This window comes from Eptesicus fuscus, chromosome 15, assembly GCF_027574615.1.
Source record: "Eptesicus fuscus isolate TK198812 chromosome 15, DD_ASM_mEF_20220401, whole genome shotgun sequence".
Classification (NCBI taxonomy): domain Eukaryota; kingdom Metazoa; phylum Chordata; class Mammalia; order Chiroptera; family Vespertilionidae; genus Eptesicus; species Eptesicus fuscus.
The window spans coordinates 71,917,721-71,938,256 of record NC_072487.1 but is presented as its reverse complement, the minus strand read 5'-3'; the positions used below and the strand labels follow the sequence as shown (position 1 = coordinate 71,938,256).

The 20,536-nt window shown below is 54.0% G+C and overlaps 1 protein-coding gene across 14 annotated transcripts in view; it reads left to right on the top strand.

The window, feature by feature from the left end:
- MAPKAP1 (MAPK associated protein 1) overlaps positions 1–13,950 on the top strand; it is a 199,553-nt gene extending 185,603 nt beyond the window's left edge. For all 14 annotated transcript variants that reach the window (XM_054726891.1, XM_028130852.2, XM_028130851.2 and 11 more), the window contains 2 exons: positions 7,695–7,792; positions 12,620–13,950. In XM_054726891.1, coding sequence (XP_054582866.1) covers positions 7,695–7,792; positions 12,620–12,745 — 224 coding nt within the window. In that variant the 3' untranslated portion in view covers positions 12,746–13,950. The remainder of the gene's footprint in view (positions 1–7,694; positions 7,793–12,619) is intronic.
- Positions 13,951–20,536: the final 6,586 nt, after the last annotated feature.

Sequence of the window (20,536 nt, the reverse complement as noted above, 5' to 3'; positions counted from 1 at the left end):
AGTGTGACAGTTATTGAATGTGTCAATAATTTGAAATATAAAAAAATCCAAATAAATAAGTTTGTATGAAAAGAAACTCCAGTTTTTTATTCTACTGCCACGCTTTGTAAAATCTGGGGTATTTAAAAAATTAAATCCCGAGTAGAATAAAGGAATCGAGAAAAAAGCAAGCGAGTGCAAAGGGCTAAATGATATTAAATGTAGAAAATTAGAAGAAGAATGACATAACTTAATAAAGACAATGGGAACTGAAAACTGACTAGAGTTGATCAAAAATGAAACAAAAGAAAAACTATTAAAAAGCAGTTCAGGAACTCAGCGCAGTAGTATGGCAGAATGCAGCTATTTTGTGGCAACACAGAGTGTTTTGCAACCCTGAGGAAATAATGCTACACCATAAGCACTTTTGCTGCACATGGGAATAGAAAACTTATCCATGGAAAAGCACTTGTGTAATTGTCAGAGTTATAAGACGAACTACCCATTTATTTCATGGAACACCATTTCTATTGAAAGAACAACTGACAAGTTGTGGTTATTCAAATTTTAGTATTTAGCAGACATTTTCTTGAAAATGAAGGAAGTGATGTCACTTTGATGCCTGTGATGAAATTCAAGCTTTCAGGTGACAATTAGAAGTTTGGGAAACTTGTATACAGCACTGTGAGGTTGGCTTCTCATTGCTTACTTTTCTGATGAGATCAGTGGTGATATTAATGAATGTGATTTTCTCATGTTGTATAGTGAAATGTGCCAACATATGGAAACCTGCATAACTCAGTGGACTAGTATTTCCCAGGCTGCTGCCTGATGTTACAAAATGATGCAAGCGTAAGAATGCATTCGAAATGCAAGACAGACCGATGGATTTTAATGCAATACAAGTTTATTAAAGTTGTTTTTAGATTTCATATTATAAATAATCTTTAGAAACTAACATTTATCCAGTTTGGTGTGACATCAAAGGAATATTTGGAAAGAAAAGTTTAAAATATACCTCCCTTTTCCAAACTTAACTCTCTGAGGCTGGCATTTCTTTATATGCTTCAGCCAAAACAGTATATCACAATGCTCAAATGCAGAAGCAGGTAGGATAATCCAGATGTTTTCTGTTAAACCAAATATTAAAGAGATTTCAAAAATCCTATATAATAAAAGGCTAATATGCAAGTTGACCGAATGGCAGAATGACTGGTCGCTATGATGCACACTGACCACCAGGGGGCAGACGCTCAACGCAAGAGCTGCCTCCTGGTGGTCAGTACACTCCCACAGGGGGAGCGCTGCACAGCCAGAAGCTGGGCTCATGGCTGGCGAGCACAGCGGCGGTGGCAGGAGCCTTTCCCAACTCCGCGGCAGCGCTAAGGATGTCCAACTGGCAGCTTAGGCCCCAAGGGCTCCTGGACTGCAAGAGGGTGCAAGCCGGACTGAGGGACCCCACACACACACACACCCGAGTGCGCTAATTTTGTGCACCGGGCCTCTAGTATAAAATAATGTCCCTAGCTGGTTTAGCACAGTAGATAGAGCGTCAGCCCGAGGACTGAAGGGTCCTGGGTTCAATTCCAGTCAAGGGTATGCACCTCAGTTGCAGGTTTGATCCTGGCCTTGGTTGGGTACATGCGGGAGGCAATCAGTCGATGTGTCTCTCTCACATGATGTTTCTCTCCTTCTCCCTTCCACTCTCTCTAATAATCAATGGAAAAAAATACCCTCAGGTAAAGATTAACAAAACAAACCAAAATATATATAATAATGCCACATTCTCATTAAACTTTGGAGAAATATAAGGGTTTTCCCATTAAAAATACATTTTCATGTGAACTTATAATGGTTTATTATCTTTCATGAATTAAATATTTTTTAAAACTCAGTTTTTGGGAGAGGACAATGGGGGGAAAGGTGGACATATATAATACTTTCAACAATAAAGAATTTTTAAAAAGAAAAAAAAACTTCTCAGTTTTAAATCATAGGGCTTTCGGCAAAGATGGGCTGCAGGCTCCACTGGGAAGGCCCGGCCCTGACCGGTCAGTGCCAGGTAGTCAGTGCTGGCAGGTTATGCTCCAAGGAGCCTCCTTTCAAACAGTCATCCCTGCCCCGTTTGCAGTGCTAACCTGGGAGCATTTCTCTTAGCAGGAGTGGATAAGCTGCTGTCCCTCTTTGCTTAGCCGTCCCATTGTGTGATAATAGCCCCTGTAGAACAGCCACTTCCCTGAATTGACCAGGGAACCCGTTTTTTTCAGCAGACCCTCTTGTTTAAGAAGATAAATTACAGCACAAAAGCTCAACCGTCTCCCCTTCTGACATTTGTGCAACTAATTAGTTTCTGCTGTTACATTCCATCTTCTGTTTCTCTTTGGAAAAAAACATAAACATAAATACATTTTTACATACCCAGACTCCCATTCAGTTTTCAGAAGCTGATGCAGTTCCAGTGTCTGCCCTGAGCGTGTGACCAGCGCCTCGACGCCGCGTTTGATACCCCATTCCTATGGCACCGCATGTCTGCTCAAAGGAGGCCCAATTAAAGACAGAACCTCTAAAATAATGATTTTATCTTCAAGTGTCAGTTCCATCCCAGTTGTAAGAATGATCGCCACCACGCACTGAGTCCGTGCTGTGTGCGATGCCTGACCATTCCGCCGCCGCCTCTGCCCACCAGCCTGGCTCCTGGGGCCCAGCGCCGAGGGGACCAGCCAAGCGGGGTTTCATCCTGACCGACTCCAGGGCTCATGCTCCCCCTCAAGCAGCCCAGCTTTCCTCATGCCTCAATTTCCAAACAAAGTTAACAGTCCAGGCAAAATAATTGGAACTAATTGGAATACTGGACTTAGCATGTTTTTAATATATTTTTATTGATTTCAGAGAGGAAGGGAGAGGGAGAAAGAGAGAAACATCAGTGATGAAAGAGAATCATTGATCGGCTGCTGCTTGCATGCCCCACACTGGGGATCGAGCCCTCAACCCAGGCATGTGCCCTTGACCAGAATTGAACCCAGGAGCGTTAAGTCCACAGGCTGACACTCTGTCCACCTAGCCAAACCAGCTACGGCTTAACATTTTCTTTTAAGTTATACTGATATTTAATTTTTTTCTTAGCTGACATATTTACAGACAGTTGGCCCCTGTGGCTGGCCCCTCCCTATGAAAACTGGTGCTCTTTGAATTTTCAAGGGTAACCTGCCCATCTCTGATTCCCTCTGACCCCCCCTCCCCAGGACCGGTGCCCTGCGGGCTGCTGTTGAGAAGGTCATTTGACCCCTCCTCCTCCCTTACCTGAGGGGAGCCTTGAGGTGCCTCAGGCCAATAAGGTGTTTGATAAGACTTTCCTTGTTCTGTGTTCTTAACTCTATTCATTGGGTGCCAAAATGCCAGTGATTCCAGAGGTGGGAGTTTACCATGTGGCATAAATTACTCATGTTTATTGATATATTCATTTCCAGCAAGAGATCAATTAACTTGTTATAATTTCATATATAGGTTTTAGATTGGGTGAAACTATGCAAGTGTAAATTCTGCTTATTAACTAACTAGAGGCCCAGTGCACAAAATTTGTGCACTTGGGGGGGTCCCTCAGCCCGACCTGCACCCTCTCTCAGTCTGGGAGCCCTCAGGGATGTCCGACTGCCATGGAGGCGGGAGAGGCTCCTGCGACCACCGCTGCGCTTGCCATCCGTGAGCCCGGCTCAGGGCTTCTGGCTGAGCAGTGCTCCCTCTGTGGGAGCGCACTGACCATCAGGGGGCAGCTCCTGCATTGAGCATCTGCCCGCTGGTGGTCAGTGTGCTTCATAGCGACCAGTCATTCTACTGTTTGGTCGATTTGCATATTAGCCTTTTATTATATAGGATATGTTAGAACGAATGGCATAAGAATGATATTTGTTGGAAATTTTATTTTCTCGTTCTGCTGTTTGGTTGATTTGCATATTAGCCTTTTATCATATAGGATATCCTATATGATAAAAGGCTAATATGCAAATCGACTGAACCGTGGAACAACCAGTCACTATGACACGCACTGACCACCAGGAGACAGACGCTCAATGCCGGAGCTGCCCCTGGTGGTCAGTGCGTTTCCAGAAGGGGAGTACAGCTCAGCCAGAAGCAGGGCTGGCGGCTGGTGAGCACAGCGGCAGTGGTGGGAACCTCTCCCACCTCCGTGGCAGCGCTAAGGACCCCTTGGGGGATGTCCGCCTGCCAGCTTAGGCCCACTCCCCACAGGGAGCAGGCTTCCGACATCCCCCGAGGGGTCCCGGACTGCAAAAGGGCACAGGCCAGGCTGAGGGACCCCCCCCACCCCCCAGTGTGCAAATGTCATGCACCAGGCCTCTAGTTCTATTATAAAAGTCTCCCCAAGTCCTGCCAATGTTCCCTTCTCATAGTTCTCAAGTCAGTTCCTTTCTCAGCATCCTTTCTAACCCTGTTCAGCTCAAAACCGAATCCGCGCCTACCTGGTGGCCGTGGTACTGTCCCCCCTGTCTCCAGGTCCTGGGAGCGAGGGTGAACATCCAGAAGCACAATCTGACCACTCACTTCATTGCCCAGCTTACAACCAACCCCCTAGGCAGTGATGGCGAACCTATGACACGCGTGTCAGCACTGACACGCGTAGCCACTTCTGATGACACACGGCCGCATGCCGAGGATGAAACATTTGCTGCTCCTGAGGATGAAACATTTGCGAAATAATGTTTTTTCCTCAAAGTGACACACTACCCGAGTTATGCTCAGTTTTTTGGCGAAGTTTGACACACCAAGCTCAAAAGGTTGCCCATCACTGCCCTCATGGCTTCCTCGGCTGGTGAATCTGGCACCCCAGCCCTGTGTAGCTGCCCTGAGTCACCTGGCTGTCCGCTATACACAATCCTGTCTGCCGCCTCCTGCCCCCGTACATTCGTCCACACTCCTCCCTTACCCTTTTCCACCCCACCTTGACCCAGCTGACCCCCACCAGGCCAGCCTCTACCCAGTGTTTCCACAGCAGATCCTTGCACTAGCCCGTGTCCCTGGCAGGGCCTGAACCCAGTAAAACTGCCCTGGCCCCGAGCAAAACCGAGGTCCCCGGAGCGAGTCGACCGTGTATGACAAAACATGGCTGTGATGTTAACCTGAGCTTACGCACAGAGCTCTCCCTCGAAATGCCCCCCACGGAGCAAGAGGCAGCTCTCTGCTTGCCTGTCCCGCCTCACCTTCACCCAGTCGCTAACCCAGTGGCTCTGTGATGGTCACAACGGGGCTGCTTCGTTGAAATTCAAGCACAAGCACTGCCGGTGACTTCTCCGTTCTCACAGGGACATGAATGCTTTCGCTGGAAAGGCAGATGCTAGTAAGTCAGAGGCTTCGGAGAGCTGGTGGGATGGGACTCCTCGTCCCTGTCCACCTCACTTTCCCTGGGGGCTCTGGAGTGAGCGCTGGGGACAGGCCAGGGGCACACAGCAAGAACAGAAGGTGGCATGTTGGTGCTCACCGGGCCTCTGTAGGCAGCCTTTCAGGAGGCCTGATTTAGGATGATTTCTTTTTGTTTTTTCATGTGACTGTCAGGCAGGCGAACCTCGGGCCTCCCCTCTGAGCTCACGTGGAGACAGTGTCAGGGCTTTCTTCCGTCCAGAGGCTCCCAGGCCCGTGCAGACTGCACACCACATGTGCCGTGTGTAGATTTAGCTCTAACCAGAGTCGGGGTGGGTTTGTAGCGGTGTCCGAGTCATTCAGGTGAAACCTGCTCTGGCAGCTTGAGGTTTGGCTTTGTCAGTGACGAGTGGGAGCAGGTGGTGTAGACAGTCCGTGAGATCGCTTATCAGAGTGGTCAGTGAACCCCGAAGCTTCGGGTCTACCGGCCTCCCTGAGACCTGCCGGTCCTTTGTCGCCCCAGGCCCTGGAGTCTGTGTCTGCCATGGCCAGGTGTCGGCAGCAAGGCCTCCTAGAGGGGTGTGTGTGTGTCCTTCACAGCCTGTGACCTTCACAGACGGTTCTGCTTGCTCACAGCATGGCCAGCAGAGCGGCCGCGTGGTTCTGCCTCGGCGATGGCACCGAGACTCTTGTCCTTGGCGGGCCTGTGAAGACCCAGGAGCACCCCACCCACACGTGCGCGCAGCGTCATCCACGTGAGGTTCACTTTCTTACCAGAAACAAAGAACTTCGTGTTAACAGAATGATTAGCTTCCGGCTAAGAATTCTGACAATTTAGTGCCACCATTTAGAATCAGGCTAAATTTGTCAAGTGACTGAAAGTGAGGTTTTTCAGAAATTATTAGCTGATTTTTTCCATATAGAATTTATAGTCGCAATTAGTATATCATGATCTTTCCAGGATAAAATACCAGCAGCTCAACTTTTCTGGCCACATATGTACCACATATATCAGTTTATTTTTGGAGGTCTGAAGAATTACCTACTGTAAATAAAGTCCCCAAGAAAATTTCTCCGGGAAAGAGGTGAACTTACGGTAATATGGGTGATATATTATTAATTAATAACTGTGACCAGCGCTGTTTCAATTAAAAGGACAACGGGTGAGAAGGCCTAATAGAAGGATATGCTGAATTCGAGTCCTATCAGCACCGAGTCTGCAGCAGACTCTGTGTCCGATGTTTCAAACTAGCCTAAGGGGAAACGGGACTTTCTCCTTAAGAAAGAGGGGCCACATGGGGCTTCCAGAACCCAAGGACAGCGTGTGCTGATGGGGCAGGGACAGCTTCCCATTGGACTGAGACGGGCTGGCATCTACGTCTCAGTTTAGAGGAGGTAATTTGATTGGCACGTGTGCCCCAGGTACAGGCACAGAGAGGGCAGGCAGGGCTGCAGGTGACGGTATGTACGGTGTGGGAGTCACTGGGGAGTGTGCCCGGAAGTGTAGCTGTGGAACCTTGCTCAGGGAGGTACCAGCTGAGCCAAGTCCCCCAGGATGGCAGGCTTTCTCCAGACGGGTCACTGAGATCCCAGGCCTGGGCAGGCGGGGTGTGCGGTGGGCTGGCCTGTGGCATGTGAGGGCAGTGGCGTGAGAGGAGGCTAACCCAGGAGGCAGTCTCAGAACTGGCATGGTTATTCTGAAGGTGATGGGGAAGGGGGGTGAGAACTTGGATCTGGGGCAGTTTAGAGGTTCGGACCCCTGAGGTCGGTCTGCTGTGGGAAGTGCTAGCTGTCCTTGGCCGTGTCTAGAGCAACCCTCCCCCTGCCCGTCCCCCAGGCCACCCATCCTTCCAGGGAGAAATGGCTGAGGCCGTGGGAGCAGCCTCCTTGCAGGGTCACAAGCCCACGGCTCCCCTCACAGCAGGAGCCAGGGCCGTGGAGAAGGCTCATAATGGCATTGCTACCGGCCTTTCTCCTTCCTGTTGCTCATTTATTTTACTTCACAGTTATTTTTAGAGCAATAATTTGGAGGTAATTGGCCTTCTACCTCAAAAATACCACCTTTTCCGTGAAATTATTGTGTGGAAGAGGTTCTTAACGCCTTCCTAATGTGATGTTGCCCTGAACACACTCCAGAGTAAGAAGGGGCCTCACTAGCCATTTGACCTGATAGTTTTATTTTTTCTACTGTCCGTCTCTCCCCGGCCTGTAATGAGAAAAATGAACTACTCTGAAGACTAGTTGCCACACAGCCGCCACTTGCTCTCACTTGATCTGGAATGACGGGAGAATCAGGGGGGTCTCCCCTGTAGGTAACCCCTCAGCACTGTTTTTTCTCTCTCCAGGTCACGCAATATTTAAACTCACGTATCTAAGCAATCATGACTATAAACACCTCTACTTCGAATCTGACGCTGCTACCGTCAATGAAATCATGCTCAAGGTGAGTGTCCTCGGCCCCGGCACTGGGTGTGCAGGGCTGGCTTCTGCTGGGTGGTTCTCAGGCCTGGCAGCATCTCCTTCACCCCTCAATACACACGCACACACGTGCACGCACAAACACGCATGCACACACAGGACAAGGCTCTCAGGCCCAGTTTTACGGAGGAGGAACCCTGCCTGTGAGTACTGCACCCAGGGCCACACCACAGCTCAGCTGCCCTGCACCCACTTAGCCAAAGCAGGACGCCCCTCGGCTTCCTCCTGGCCCCCAGAAATCCTGATTCCTCGTGTCCTTATTTATCCTTCTTAAGCACCATTTCTTTCCTTCCATCTATTGCCAGAAGCCCCTTGAGGCTCCTGGAGCAGACTCTTAGGAAACTGTTATTATTTGAAGACACCTTACCGTACCCAAGGTAACCTTAGCAACCTGTTCAAAACACACCTAACTCGATGCTAGAGTTGTATGTCACCGCCGCTCAACAATGCTCGCTGAGCACCTTCGCGAGCCAGGCCAGTGCTTGAGATGCTGCGGGGCCGACCCAGCCCCTGCCCTCAGAGCTCTTCCTCCATCAGAGGACACAACATTACACATAAAAACTATCAGCAGCCTGCGAGGGGCAGAGGGGCAGGGCCCGGCACAGCCTGGCTGGGAGGCTGCACCAGGCCTGTGCTGGAGCAGAGGAAGGTTGGAGGGGCAGGCCACACAGAACCTCCCAAAGCGGGTCAGACTGGGAAAGGCTGCCCCGGGGTCTTACCGGTCCAGGAGCCGGGGAAGGGCCTGAGGTGAGCGTTTCTAAGATGCTCCCAGGTGCCACAGGCCGCTGCCCGGGGCACCACTCCAGTAGCCCTGGACTGGTGGTTCTCAGACTTCCAAACAGAATCCTTCCCTCCAGCTGATTCATGTGGAGTTGATCAGATAGAAAAAAGTGTGCTTTGGCAGAGCAGGTCGTAAAGCCAGAGGGGCTCCACGTTGTGAGATGCATTGCCTCTGGGCGCCTCAGTTTCCCTGCCTGTTAAGTGGGGTCATGGCAGCTGCACTGCCCCACACCACACAGGCCTGTGAGAACACAAATCCAATGAGATGCGATAAACCCACTTAGGTGGTTACTCATTCTCTCCCTGAGAGTGGAATCATCAAGGAATAATAATCGAAAGCAGCAGAGATCACCAGGGCCTGCGCAGTGCGGCGCCGCTAAGCACTGACATGCCGATTCATTGGTTCTTCACGACTCGGCGGGCAGCGATGTCTAAGGGTTCCCACTGCCTCGGTGAAACGGGGCTCAGGAAGAAGGTCACCTTAGCCAGGGCCATGCTGGCAAAGCCAGAACTGGACCCCAGGTTCCAGACCTGGTGCTCCTAACCCCCAGAGTGTGCAGACTTAGGGAGCTGAGGGGGGGATTTCAACGAAATGGAATTGTTTTACAGAAAGATGCTGAGGCAAAGTCCCCGTGGCTACAAGATTCCCACACGTAGTAGATGAGGCTTTAAAAGGTGCTGCTGCTGGGGGGCAGTCAGGAGCGGAGACAGAGTCGCACTGTCAGTTGCGGGGAGACCAGCAGGTGCATGGACCACCTGGATCACAGCTCCCCCTCACCCCACCCCGGGCCCCGGGCCCCGGGCCCCGGCCGCGGGGACAGCGCCTGCCGGATGCTTACAACCAGCGAGCTAAGAGTTACTTGCCGTCTCGTCACCACACAGCACAGGGAACTTGTGCGGAGTATTCAGGGCCTAGGTAAAGCAATATTCCATTACCCTGTCAGGGCTGGGCTTTCTTTATAGCCAGCATTAAAATATTCAAGACTTGAGAAGGATTCTAGTAAAATTATAATCCTGTGTTTGACATCAAATAATTTTCACAACAGCAGATTGATGACAGAAACACAGGTTTATGACTTCAGTGTGAGACCGTGGAAGAGCAAGTGCAGAGAAATCATCTCCCAGGACCAAATGCTCCCGAAGCAGATGCTTTCCTGCAGAATCCCCGAGGCCCATCGCCGCCCCTAAAATGTCTGTGTTCATATCAATTGTTTGTAGAAATACTGCCTCCTGCACGAGACTCCGGGAGAGTCCCGTGCGCTCAGGCCTGATTAGTTAGAGAGCTGAGGGCCACGGTCCTGAGGGAAGATGACATTTCACTCCTCCTGTCTCTGACTTCTGTAGCAGTTTGAATACGTAGCCTTGTGCCCGTTCCCACGGTGTCTGCGTGAGCTTCGCACCAGCACCCAGTGACTGCGGCCCCCGCCCCGTCCAGTCCTTCGGGAGAAATGTTTCCATCAGAGGCTCTTCAGGGCTCAGTCTTAGACACCAGTAATCCTCGTGGTGGCTCTAGAATTCAGGTGTTTTGCATAAAAAGAGCACTTTCGACTGAAACTGAAGGAGGAAACAAGGGCCAGAGGCTGATGTCAAAGAAACTATGATGAACAGGCAACTCTCCATCCGGTTATTTTTTTCTCATTGTGTTTTTCCATGTGCAGAAACATTAATATCTCCCATTTACTGAGCAGAACTGCATATGCATTATCTCATTCAGTCTTCACAACTGGCCTGCAGTGTGGACGCTCTTTATCCCCATTTTGTAGATGAGGAGAGAGAGGCCCAGGACCACAGAGCGCAGAGGGCGGAGCGTCAGCTGGACGCAGGCTGAGGCGCTCCTGAGCCACGCCTCCCGGCCGGGATATAATTGAGCTAAGCCACGTGTGGTCCCTGGTTCTGCAGGCTTGCAGATGAATCTCGGAGGAATCATTGGTCTCTTCAAATCGGGTTCTTCTCATGATCGAGTGATGGAGGCTGTGGCTTTATTGGCCATGAAAACTCCCTATATTTTTATGCCTCGAGCTGTAAAATGCATTGAAAGTGAAGCACTCCATAGTGCATAAAATTGTGCAAGTTTTAAGCCACAGCATATTAACCAGCTAATGGCAGACCAAAGGGCGTTTTTATCTTTTGATTATTACATTAATCTTCCATTAAAATTATCTATGTGATTATCACAAAGCACTGAAGATAACAAATTTAGGAAATAGTTGGCTACTTAAGGATCATCTTGAAATGCTTTTGTCAAGTTGCATGTGCCGAAAACACTAGGTTGGCTGAGTGTGCAAGCGATATAATGCAAAGATTGCTCTCATTAAGAATGATAAAACCTTATTTCCACACACGGTCTGGAGTGTCCCGATCGTCAGCCGGCCCTGCGGCCTCATGATTTATTGCTCTCAGCTGGTAACTTGGCGAGGCAGTGGGCCAAGCGTGTCAGGCCTTCTGTACGCACACACCAGCCTTTAATGCCTGCTGCTGGCGACTATCAGAGCAGAAAGTTTGGAGGGAACACAGTGTCGGAGCCTCGGCCCCCTGTGAGGTGTGCCGTCCCTCGCTGCCTCCCCCGCTCTGGGTGGAGGACACGTGGCCCTCAGAGGTGGTGGCTGGTTTCTGTACCCAAAAGTACTCAGGTTTCTAGTCATGACTTTACATATTTGAGAGTGAAGGGAAATGGTGTTTGCTCACAAAAAGCGCTCCAGCCAGAGGAGCTGGGGGCAGTGGGAGGAGTGGTGTCAGGGCGTGAGGGGGTGGGGTGCCTCTGAAGAGGTGGGGCCTGGAGAACCGGAAGGTGTGTCCGTCAAGGGCCTGACACTCACCCCATCCGGATCCTGGCCCAGACGCTTGCTTTGTGACCTTGAGGAAGTGTCATTACTGTTCCGTGCCTCAGCTTTCCCATCTGCACGTTGGGGGTGATAATGGCATCCCACTCATAAGGCTGCTGCTGTCCTCTCAGGGGCTGGTCCTCGCCGCTGGGCGCAGGTCTGCTCACGGCACCGCTGCCCTTCCAGCTCCTCCCCACCTCACCTTGACCGCCACCGAGCTTCTGCAGTTCCAGGGGCACCCCTCACTGTGTGCCTCTGCTGTGCCAATGCCCGTGGTTCTCCCCGGCCCTTGTAAGCCCCACACTCCTCGTTCTCTCTCCGACCCTCGCTCTTCCATCCCCCCTGCAGGCCTCCCTGCCGTCCTCCCCAGCAGCTACCCCTTCCTTCGTGCTCCGCTCTGTTGTCACTCTGTCATGCCAGGGGACACGCTAGGCTGTGGGCTCCTCAGGACATAGACCTTGAACCGAGCATGGGGCCAGGCTCAGGCGTGGCAGATGCTGGTGACCGTGACCGCATGTGTGTCAGCCCCCAGCATGTGGCGGGTCCGCGTGTGGGGATCGAAAAGGATCCCGAGAGCAGCAGCGTGCAGAAGGCCGAGCTCCGCGTCTGAGCCGTAACCGGGAAGGCGGCCGGCTGGGCACTCTGCACCCGGCGTCCTCAGCCCCTCAGCTTTGCCCGGCCCTCTGCGTGGTCCCGGTCAGCGCCCGCTCTTCCCGGAGCCTCGCTCTCCTTTCCTCGGATGAGCCCTGACTTTGGGGGCTGTGGGTGTGAAATGAAGCACCCTCGTTGGGAGCTCTGCACCTGCCGGGGCTGAATGGAGAGCCTGGATTTGGTTTGGTTTTCATCCTACGGCGTTCTCGTCCTTCAGACGGGGCAAGTGGGGCCCAGGGAAGTTACGTGCTACCCAGGGGTGCACAGCCTTCTGGGAGGCAGCACGTGTGAGCCCGCAGGCTCTGCGGTCGGAAAAGCGCCCCCGCTGCCTGGCGGGCAGGCCGGGCCAGCACCGTCCTCCGAGCCTGTGTCTCCCATCCTAGTGCAGCCTCGGCCCAGCCTGCTGGGCTGCTGCGCCCCAAGCACAGGAGGCCCCTGAGGGCGCTCAAACATTTCGAAGCCCTACACATGCCGTCTTTTGTCGCCCTGGGCGAGCGGGTGGCTGCTGGCGCGTGACCGGGTGTGTCCTCTTGTTCCAGGTCAACTACATCCTGGAGTCACGAGCCAGCACTGCCCGGGCTGACTATTTTGCTCAAAAACAAAGAAAACTGAACAGACGCACAAGCTTCAGCTTCCAGAAGGAGAAGAAATCAGGGCAGCAGTGACCCTGGCCTCCAGCCTCAGTCTGCTCCGGCTCAGAGCTGCCTCCAGGGCCAGCTGGCCAGCGCCCCCCCCCCCCCCCCCGTCCTGCCGTCCTCAGGGCAGGCTGTGGGCTCCGGGGAAGGGCGGCACCCTTAGGACGCGGCTCTAAGTGGCAGGGCTCAGGCCAGGCGGCCGAGGGGAGCCGAGATGTACATAGCCATGCCCACACATTTCCTTACAACTTGATCAAATTTCTTGAAGAACAAAAATGTACATTTCTTTTTCCTTTTAATAAACAGGTGTCCTCTTTATCACGGTTGGTATGACGGACCATTCTTTGGGGCAGAGGATTGATTATGTTATTCGCTTTAAAATCTGTTCCCATATTGAACAGGCAGATTGGAAAAGCTGTGGCTCGATTTCTCAGAAGGAATGTTTAGGGCTTAGTCAATAGCTTTAACTCTGCCATTTGTTAAATGAGCGCAGCGCTCTGAGGAGTCTCTTACTAAGGTTAGGAAGGGACTGGTGGTGTGTGTCCGGGGCGGCGCCATTTCCCCTCTCAGCCTCTCCCCAGCGCGTCCCAGCACCTCCGACCTCAGGGGGAGCTGCGGGGGGCTGGTCTTCAGGTTCTGCCCGGCTCCCGCCAGAAGTGGTCTCCATCCTTCAGTAGCAAGTGTCCATTGCAACTAGCGATTAGGCCCACGTGTGGGTTTTTCCTGGGCGCTTCTCCGCTCTCCACCACATCGGGGAGCAGTGAGCAGTGGCGGGGCCAGGGAAGCCTGCTCCGGGCGGGAAGCACGGACGTCTGGCCGCGCAGCTGCCTCTGCGGTCCTCACCGGCTCCAGGTCCTCCCGGCGCCGTCCTCCCACTCCGGCCCAGGCTCAGGGACCAGGTGTAGCTGGAGGACCTGCATTTCTAACCGTTTTCTAAATGGTCCAGGAAGAGATGTGACGAAGACCGCATCTCAAAGTCGAGTGTGTTTCTTTGCACACGGGTCATTTTAATGACCTCCTCTGTCCTCCTGAGCTTTGTTCAGCCAACAGAAGCAGCCTTTTCTAACGTCTTCCACCCTCCCCCCAGAAACAAAAGAAATACTATTTGTAGCTTGCTATCTGTATTTGAATTTTCAGCAATTTTATATTTAGGTATCTTTGAAAAATGTAAATGACTAATTTGGTCATTAAACCCTGTGACATATTCAATATTAAAATAAAAGCCCTATACATGCCGTCTTGCGTATTGCTTTGAATCCTTGAAGTCCGAGTGCGTCATCCTGAGACGGTGACCACGGTGACCGCCTGGTGCCAGTGGATGTGGAACCGAGTGTCCGGGAAACGCACCGGGGCCGCCTTCACACTGAACGAGACAGGACGGCCTCTGCACTCGGGGGACGTTGAAAGCATCGCCTCCTTCCGTTACAAAATCAACACCCTCCTCGTAAGGTGAGTTACAGCACACGCAGTTCACATGAGACATGTGTCCACGGAAGGGACCATTTAAGGGGAACGCTGCAACCACCACCCAAGTCAACCAAATATCAAGACTGTTTACATTCCGCTCCCTGTGGGCATCCGGAGGGCGGGGGTGGGGTGGGGAGGGTTGTGCACGCTCTGTGGCTGCACACAGTCCCAGCTCCTCTACTCACCAGCCTCGTGACCTCTAGGTAAGTGGTTAACTTCCCTGCGCCTCAGTGTCCAGGTCTGTAAAATGGGATGAAAATGCCCACTTCTCCCAGCTGGAATCAAAACTGAGTGAGACAGCACGTGCTCAGTGCCTGGGCAGCGGGCCATGACATCTGTCACCTCACTTAGTCCAGTTGCCTAAGCAGCATCCCCATGGTGCTCCCCAGTAGTACCCTCTCCATAGGAGAGCCAGCTGTGCCAAGCTGTCCCCTCGAATTTCAGAGCCGAAGAGGCTGCCCATGGCAGCTGCCAAGACCAGCTTCCTCAGTGCCCAGGAAGGAGGGCACACAGGAGCCAGGCCATGGCCCTCTGCCTCAGGGACAAACAGCTTGACTGGAGGGCTTGGCACCATCGGGCTACACCCAGTCCAAGTCCCACCCTCTGGCACTCTACCCCACCATTCTCACCAACTGATGTGAAACAAACCGCTCATCCAGCACCCTCTTAAAAAGCAGGTCCTGGAGTCGGGCAGATGGTGCTCAAAGTCCAGCTCTGCCTCCTGGTTGGTGTGTCCTTGGATGAGCTACTTTACTTCTTTGAACCTCAGTTTCCCCTTCTGTAAAATGGGGACAATAATACTTCGAAGGGGCATTGTGAGGATTGTATGAGTTTGCTAGTCAGGATGGGCCAGGCTCTGCTTCGGCAACAAACAGCCCCAAGGCCTCAGTGGCTTAACATTTCTCTTCACAGTCAGCCGTGGATCCAGCCATCCTCAGGTTTCCATAAAGGTTGGGGTGCAGATGGGGGGCAGGGGCCTGGAGAAAGAGCAGTAAAAATGACATACTGTGGTTCAAAAGTGACACCTGTCACTGCCCACTTCCACTCATGTTTCATTGGCCAGAATTAGTCACATGGTGACACCTGCTTCAAGGGGACAGCGGGGTGTAACTCGCTAGTCCTGCATCAGTGCCTGCCCCTGCCTCTCAAGTCCTCAAGTAAAGCTAGTTACTATTTTACTAACCATTTTCTCAGTCCATCCTCTTGTCCACCTAACCCCCATTTTACAGATGAGCAAACTGAGGCAAAGAGAAGCCATGCAGCTGGGAAGTGGCGAAGTCAGCTCTCCCACCTCCCACACAAGCTGTCCTAGTGGCCCAAACACCCCAGGTCCTGAGGGCCCCACTGAGGCACCGCTGGGGGGACCCTGTATTTGGGAAGCAGCCAAGGAGAGGGAAGGGTTAAGCCTGCCAAGTTGTATACCCACCAAACACCTCTGCCTAAATGGGAAGTCCCAGTAGGGTGGTGTTTGCTGTGAAAGCCCTGAGAGTGATTTGTGAAGTCTCGAAGCCCCGTAATCTCGTCAGTGTAATGGGATTATATTTCAAATCACCGCGGCCTGTTCATTACCCATTTAAACTCCTGTGACAGAGGAAAACTTACATAAAACGCACGGCAGCCCTCACCGACTTCCCACTCTCCTCCCTGATTAGACAAACAGATGCTGAGGTCTGGAATGAAAAAATAATGTGCCCATTTATTCATTTTTCTGACAAGTCACAATAGATTTTTAACTGCCAATGAGTGACCTCCCAGAGGTGCCTGCCAGGCAGCGAACGGTCATTTCCGCCAGCACGGCCCCCCTGCCCTGGGGGGGTCCTCCTGGGACCGAGCTGCCGCAGTCTGAGCCACTCCTCACTTCACACCCGAGGCTGTCAGCGTGCAGAGGGGCTGGGGGCCTCCTCCCGGCCGCGGGGACACGGACACGGCCTGACGTCACCCAGCCCTGGGTAGGAACCCCAGCCCTGCCCTTGTCCAGCCGGATGATTGAGGACACCTTTCATCTCCAGGAGCCTCGGTTTTCCCATCTGTAAAGTGGGGCTGGTAGGAGCGCTCATCTCCATGGTGAGGGTCAGGGGCACAGCCGGGGCTGGCGCTGTGCTTAGCGCCCACTCCGGTGGGTTCCCTGGACGTCTGGGACAGGCCCGTCCTCCACCCTGACCTCTGGCATTGGGCTTTGCAGATGGGCTGGGTCACGGTCACAGAGCTGGCAGGTGGAGGAGTCGCTCTGGCTCCCTGCTCTGGTGCTGCCTGGAGCAGAGGTAAGCTGGAGGAGGGCCAGCTGGCTTAGGGCCCCTGGGTTCTGGCCTGAGGGTCCCCCCTTCTAGTTCTTTTGCTCCTGAAGAGTCGGGACCCCTGAGCTAAGCCAGATAGCCCCCATCTAGAGGGTCCCTATGGCAGGAGCAGAAAGGGCCAAGCCTCCCCCTCATCGGTCCCTCAGTCTCCACGATCCCCAAACCACCTCCTGTGGGTCACATGTGCCCACTCCCCACCCTCCACCCTCCTGTAGCAGACCCCTGGCCCTGCAGACAGGGAGGGCACCAGGGTAAGGATAAAGGATCCCCCTGAGGCCTGGGGTTCCGGCCCTGGAGCCAGCACACACCTCACGCTGTGGAAGTCACAGCTGGTCCCACCTCTAAGCACCCCCTTCACGCCCTCCTGTGCCCCTTCCAGGAAAGGACTCAGCCACAGACTTTTGAGAGGCAAACCCACCACTGGGGGCCGGGGGACAGGTCTGTTATATTTGGGTGCCCAGCCCCCTGCCCAGGGCCTGGCATGGGGGTGCTGGCAGAGAGTGCTTGCTATACCTAAACTTGGCCCTTCACCCCACAAGGGTCTGGCACACCCTCTGGGAGGGTCTGTTCTAGGTGCTCGGGCTGCCATGCTCACCTGGCTGGGAAGGCCGGCTGGGACTGAGGGTCTGGGAGAGATGAGAGCCAGAGCTCCAGGGTGAGGTGGGGCAGGCCAGGGCTGGGACCCAGGATGCTGGGGAACCAGGACAGGGGGGCAGCCAGGTGGTGAAGGTTTAAAGAGTCTCAAGACTGAGCTGAGAATCTGCAGAAGGAATGAAAATCTGCCTCCCTGCTGTGTGACCTGGACTCATGACTCAACCTCTCTGAGCCATTTTCTCATCTGCTCAACGGGGACAAAATCCCACGTTCTTCACGGAATTGCATGAGGAGTAAATAAGATGAAGTCATAGGCTGCGCACAGTAGGGGATCAGTAACAGGTAGCCATGGAGACAAGGTTGCCCAGTCACATCCTCCCTGGGAACACACAGGCCGAGGCCTCTCCCTGCTGGCGGGACCTCAGGGCTCAGGGGGCCGCCCTAGCACCCCCAGGGGAGCCCAGGATCCAGCCGGGGGCCTGTGCCCTCCCTCCGGGGCCCCACCCCAGCTTTCTCTCCCAGGTGCACGCCTGCCTCAGCCCCGTAGCCCCAGGCAGCGTTCAGACATCTTCATGCATTAACTCTGTGAATACATAAGAAATACTGTGAAGCTAATTCTTTCTAAAATGATAAAATTTGTCTATATTATAGCATTCCAGCCCCCAGCTTCCTGAAAGCTAAAAATATTTTAATGTCATATTTCCATGTAAATTTTACTTTAGAATTTAATACCCTTTTAACATACATTAAATTTCTAGCGTTCTTCAAGCCTTTGACTCTTTTAAGGGCTTCGCTGATAGGCGTTGGAGAAAAGCGCTGGGGGAGGCTGTAAATTAGTAGAGAAAGTTCTAGAATCAAGGTTACCCCCAAACCTTGGTGCCCACCTCATCTTGGGAGTTGCTCCTCTGGGCTGGGGAATGTCTGGGCCAAACCCTGGAATCCTGGGGAGGTGTCGGAAGTCTCCGTTTCCTACAGGGAGGAGTCGCTGCGGCTGGTGGCTTTGTTGGGGTACCAGGGGAATCAGCACAGCAGCGGCCCAGATTGGGGGAGCCGGGGCGGCCTGGGGGCCCAGAGCGTGGGCCCTGCGGCCAGGTCAGCGTTCATGAGCAGGTTATCAGCTCCACAGAGGAGGGGCGATGACGAGTGGGTGCAGAGCGTATCACTGCGAGGGGAAGGCCCTGCAAATGGTGAGGAGGGGGTTCACGGCAGCCTTTGGGGGGAGGTGGGTGGGGTTCAAAAGGCTGAGCTCTGGGGCCTGCAGGGCCACCAGCCTTGAACTCTGGGCTCTGGGCGGCACCGACCTGGGCCCACACACCTGCCGTGAGTCACCATGCCAGGGTCCTTGAGTGAACCCCCCAATTTCTCTGAGGGCCCGTCTGTGAAATGGGGGCATAAATAATCAAGCCTGTGGGGGGGCTGCTGGGAGGACCGGCGAGGTAGTGCAGGGGAGGGACCACGCGCAGGAGTTGTGAACACGAGATATGTAGCAAAGAGCGCGCTCGCTCGGCCGTCTGTCCAAGCAATCATTAACCAGGCAAGAAATTCACCATGTGGAGACCTGAGAGTCAGTGAGATGGACAGCTCTGCCTTCTCATCACTTTGGGGGATGATATGATGGACAGGGAAGAGCCACAGTTCGGGCTCCGACCAGCGTCTGTGACCGAAGCGGCAGGCTCAACTTAGGTTTGCAAAGTGCTTGTCTCCTTCCTGGCGAGAGGAAGGCATGGGTGGGAGGGAGCTGCCGCTGGTGAGGGGTGCTGGGGGAACCCGGGAACCAGGCAGGGCCCCCTCTCCAGCCTGCCCAGAAGAAGCCCAAGGAATCCCGCCCAGGTGGCCACCGAGAAGATGAGAACCGTTTCCCGATGGGGAGTGCGTTCCCTGCCTCTGGAGGAATGCGAGCACTCAGCAGTCATTCGACAAGTGTCCGCTAATGCCAACCCTGAGCCGTGCCCGGCCGGGCCCTGAGGGCGCAGAAATTACCCGACAGAGAGCCTCTTTTGGGAACTCGTGGTCCATGGGGCCGAGACCCACTCTCTAGGGCTCAGGTGACCAGATGTCTGAGGCAGGAGCGGCTGTGCCTGGGGACTGTAAGCAGACACAGCTTCTCCCACAGGCCTGCGTGCAGCTGGGGGCGGAGAACTCTCCTGGGGAAAGGCTCGGCCTGGCTCCGGTGGATCTTATTAGAGGGTGACAAGCTGGTGGGGACCTGGGGAGCACAGATTCCGAGGCGAGGAACCCAAGAGGAATTCTCCAAGCGGAAGGAAGGAGGGTGCCAGCCAAGTGCAGCCCCATCCATGGGAGATGTGTGAGCAGGAGAGGGCTCCTCGGCCTCCCTCTGGGCTCGGGAGCCTCGCTGCAGGGCCTGCGGCTATGGTTCCACCGGGGCTGAGAGCTCAGCTGCGCACAGATCCTGCCCAACGGTTGTCTCCGTCATTACCCAGCAACCCTCCCTGACTGTGGAAAGAGGCTCCTGGTGGCGACTCCCGGGTGGTTGGTTTCTCCTGCCCATGTTGGGGGAGGAGGGAGTTTGGGGGAGGACTTACCTTGTCCCTCCCAGGATGCTGTGAGGGGCCCTCGGGGACCGACTCTCACGGAGCAGCTCCCAACACATGCCGCCCAACAACGAGACCAGCCTCTCGTCCCTGCAAGTGTCACGGGAGGACAGGAGCTCAGCAGCCGCCCTGCAGCACCTTGGCCCCCCTCAGCCCCACTGTCCCATTTCGGGGCTCACTCTCTCCTCCTGAGAAGAGCATCCCCCACGTAAGCAAGCGGGACATGGGTCAGTCGTCAAGCCTCAGGAGGGACCTGTCCCCAAAACCATATACACATCCCAGGCCAGGTCTCTGATTGGCCTGGCAGGGGTCACATGTCCATCCCTGGGCCAACCCCTGTGGCCAGGGTTGGACTCGTGTGATTGGCAGCCCCTCCGGGGCCACAGGGGGAGGGGAAGGGCCTTGGTTACCAGGGCAGAAAGGGGGCAGAGGACAGGTGAAATCAGTGGACCTCCTCAGCAGTGATCAGGTGCCAACCACTGGGCCAAGTACCCTTTGTTTTTAAAATCACCAAGAAGCAGGGCCGACGGCCTCGTTCCACAATAACAGGGCTTGAGGGTGAAGGAGCTGTGCCCAGTGAGGAAGGGGTATTGGTGGGACGCAGACCTGCTTCTGACTCCAGCCCCAAATGTCAGGCACAAAGGAGGGGAAAGCCTCGCCTCAACCTCAACTTCCCGGGAGAAGTGGTGAGAGAGTGTGTGTGCTTGTGTGTGAGCGCTGTACACGTGTGTGCGTGTACGTGACTAAGTGTGTGCGAGTTTCATCCACCAGCGGCCGCCCGTGCCCCGTCCCGGGCAGGGGCGCCGCCCTCACACCCCTGTGCTCCGGGCACAGCGAGGCCGACGCCGCCTGCTCTCCGCGGAGGCCGAGCCGTCCCTAAGCAGCCCCTTCCTCACAGCTGAACAGCTGGCCAC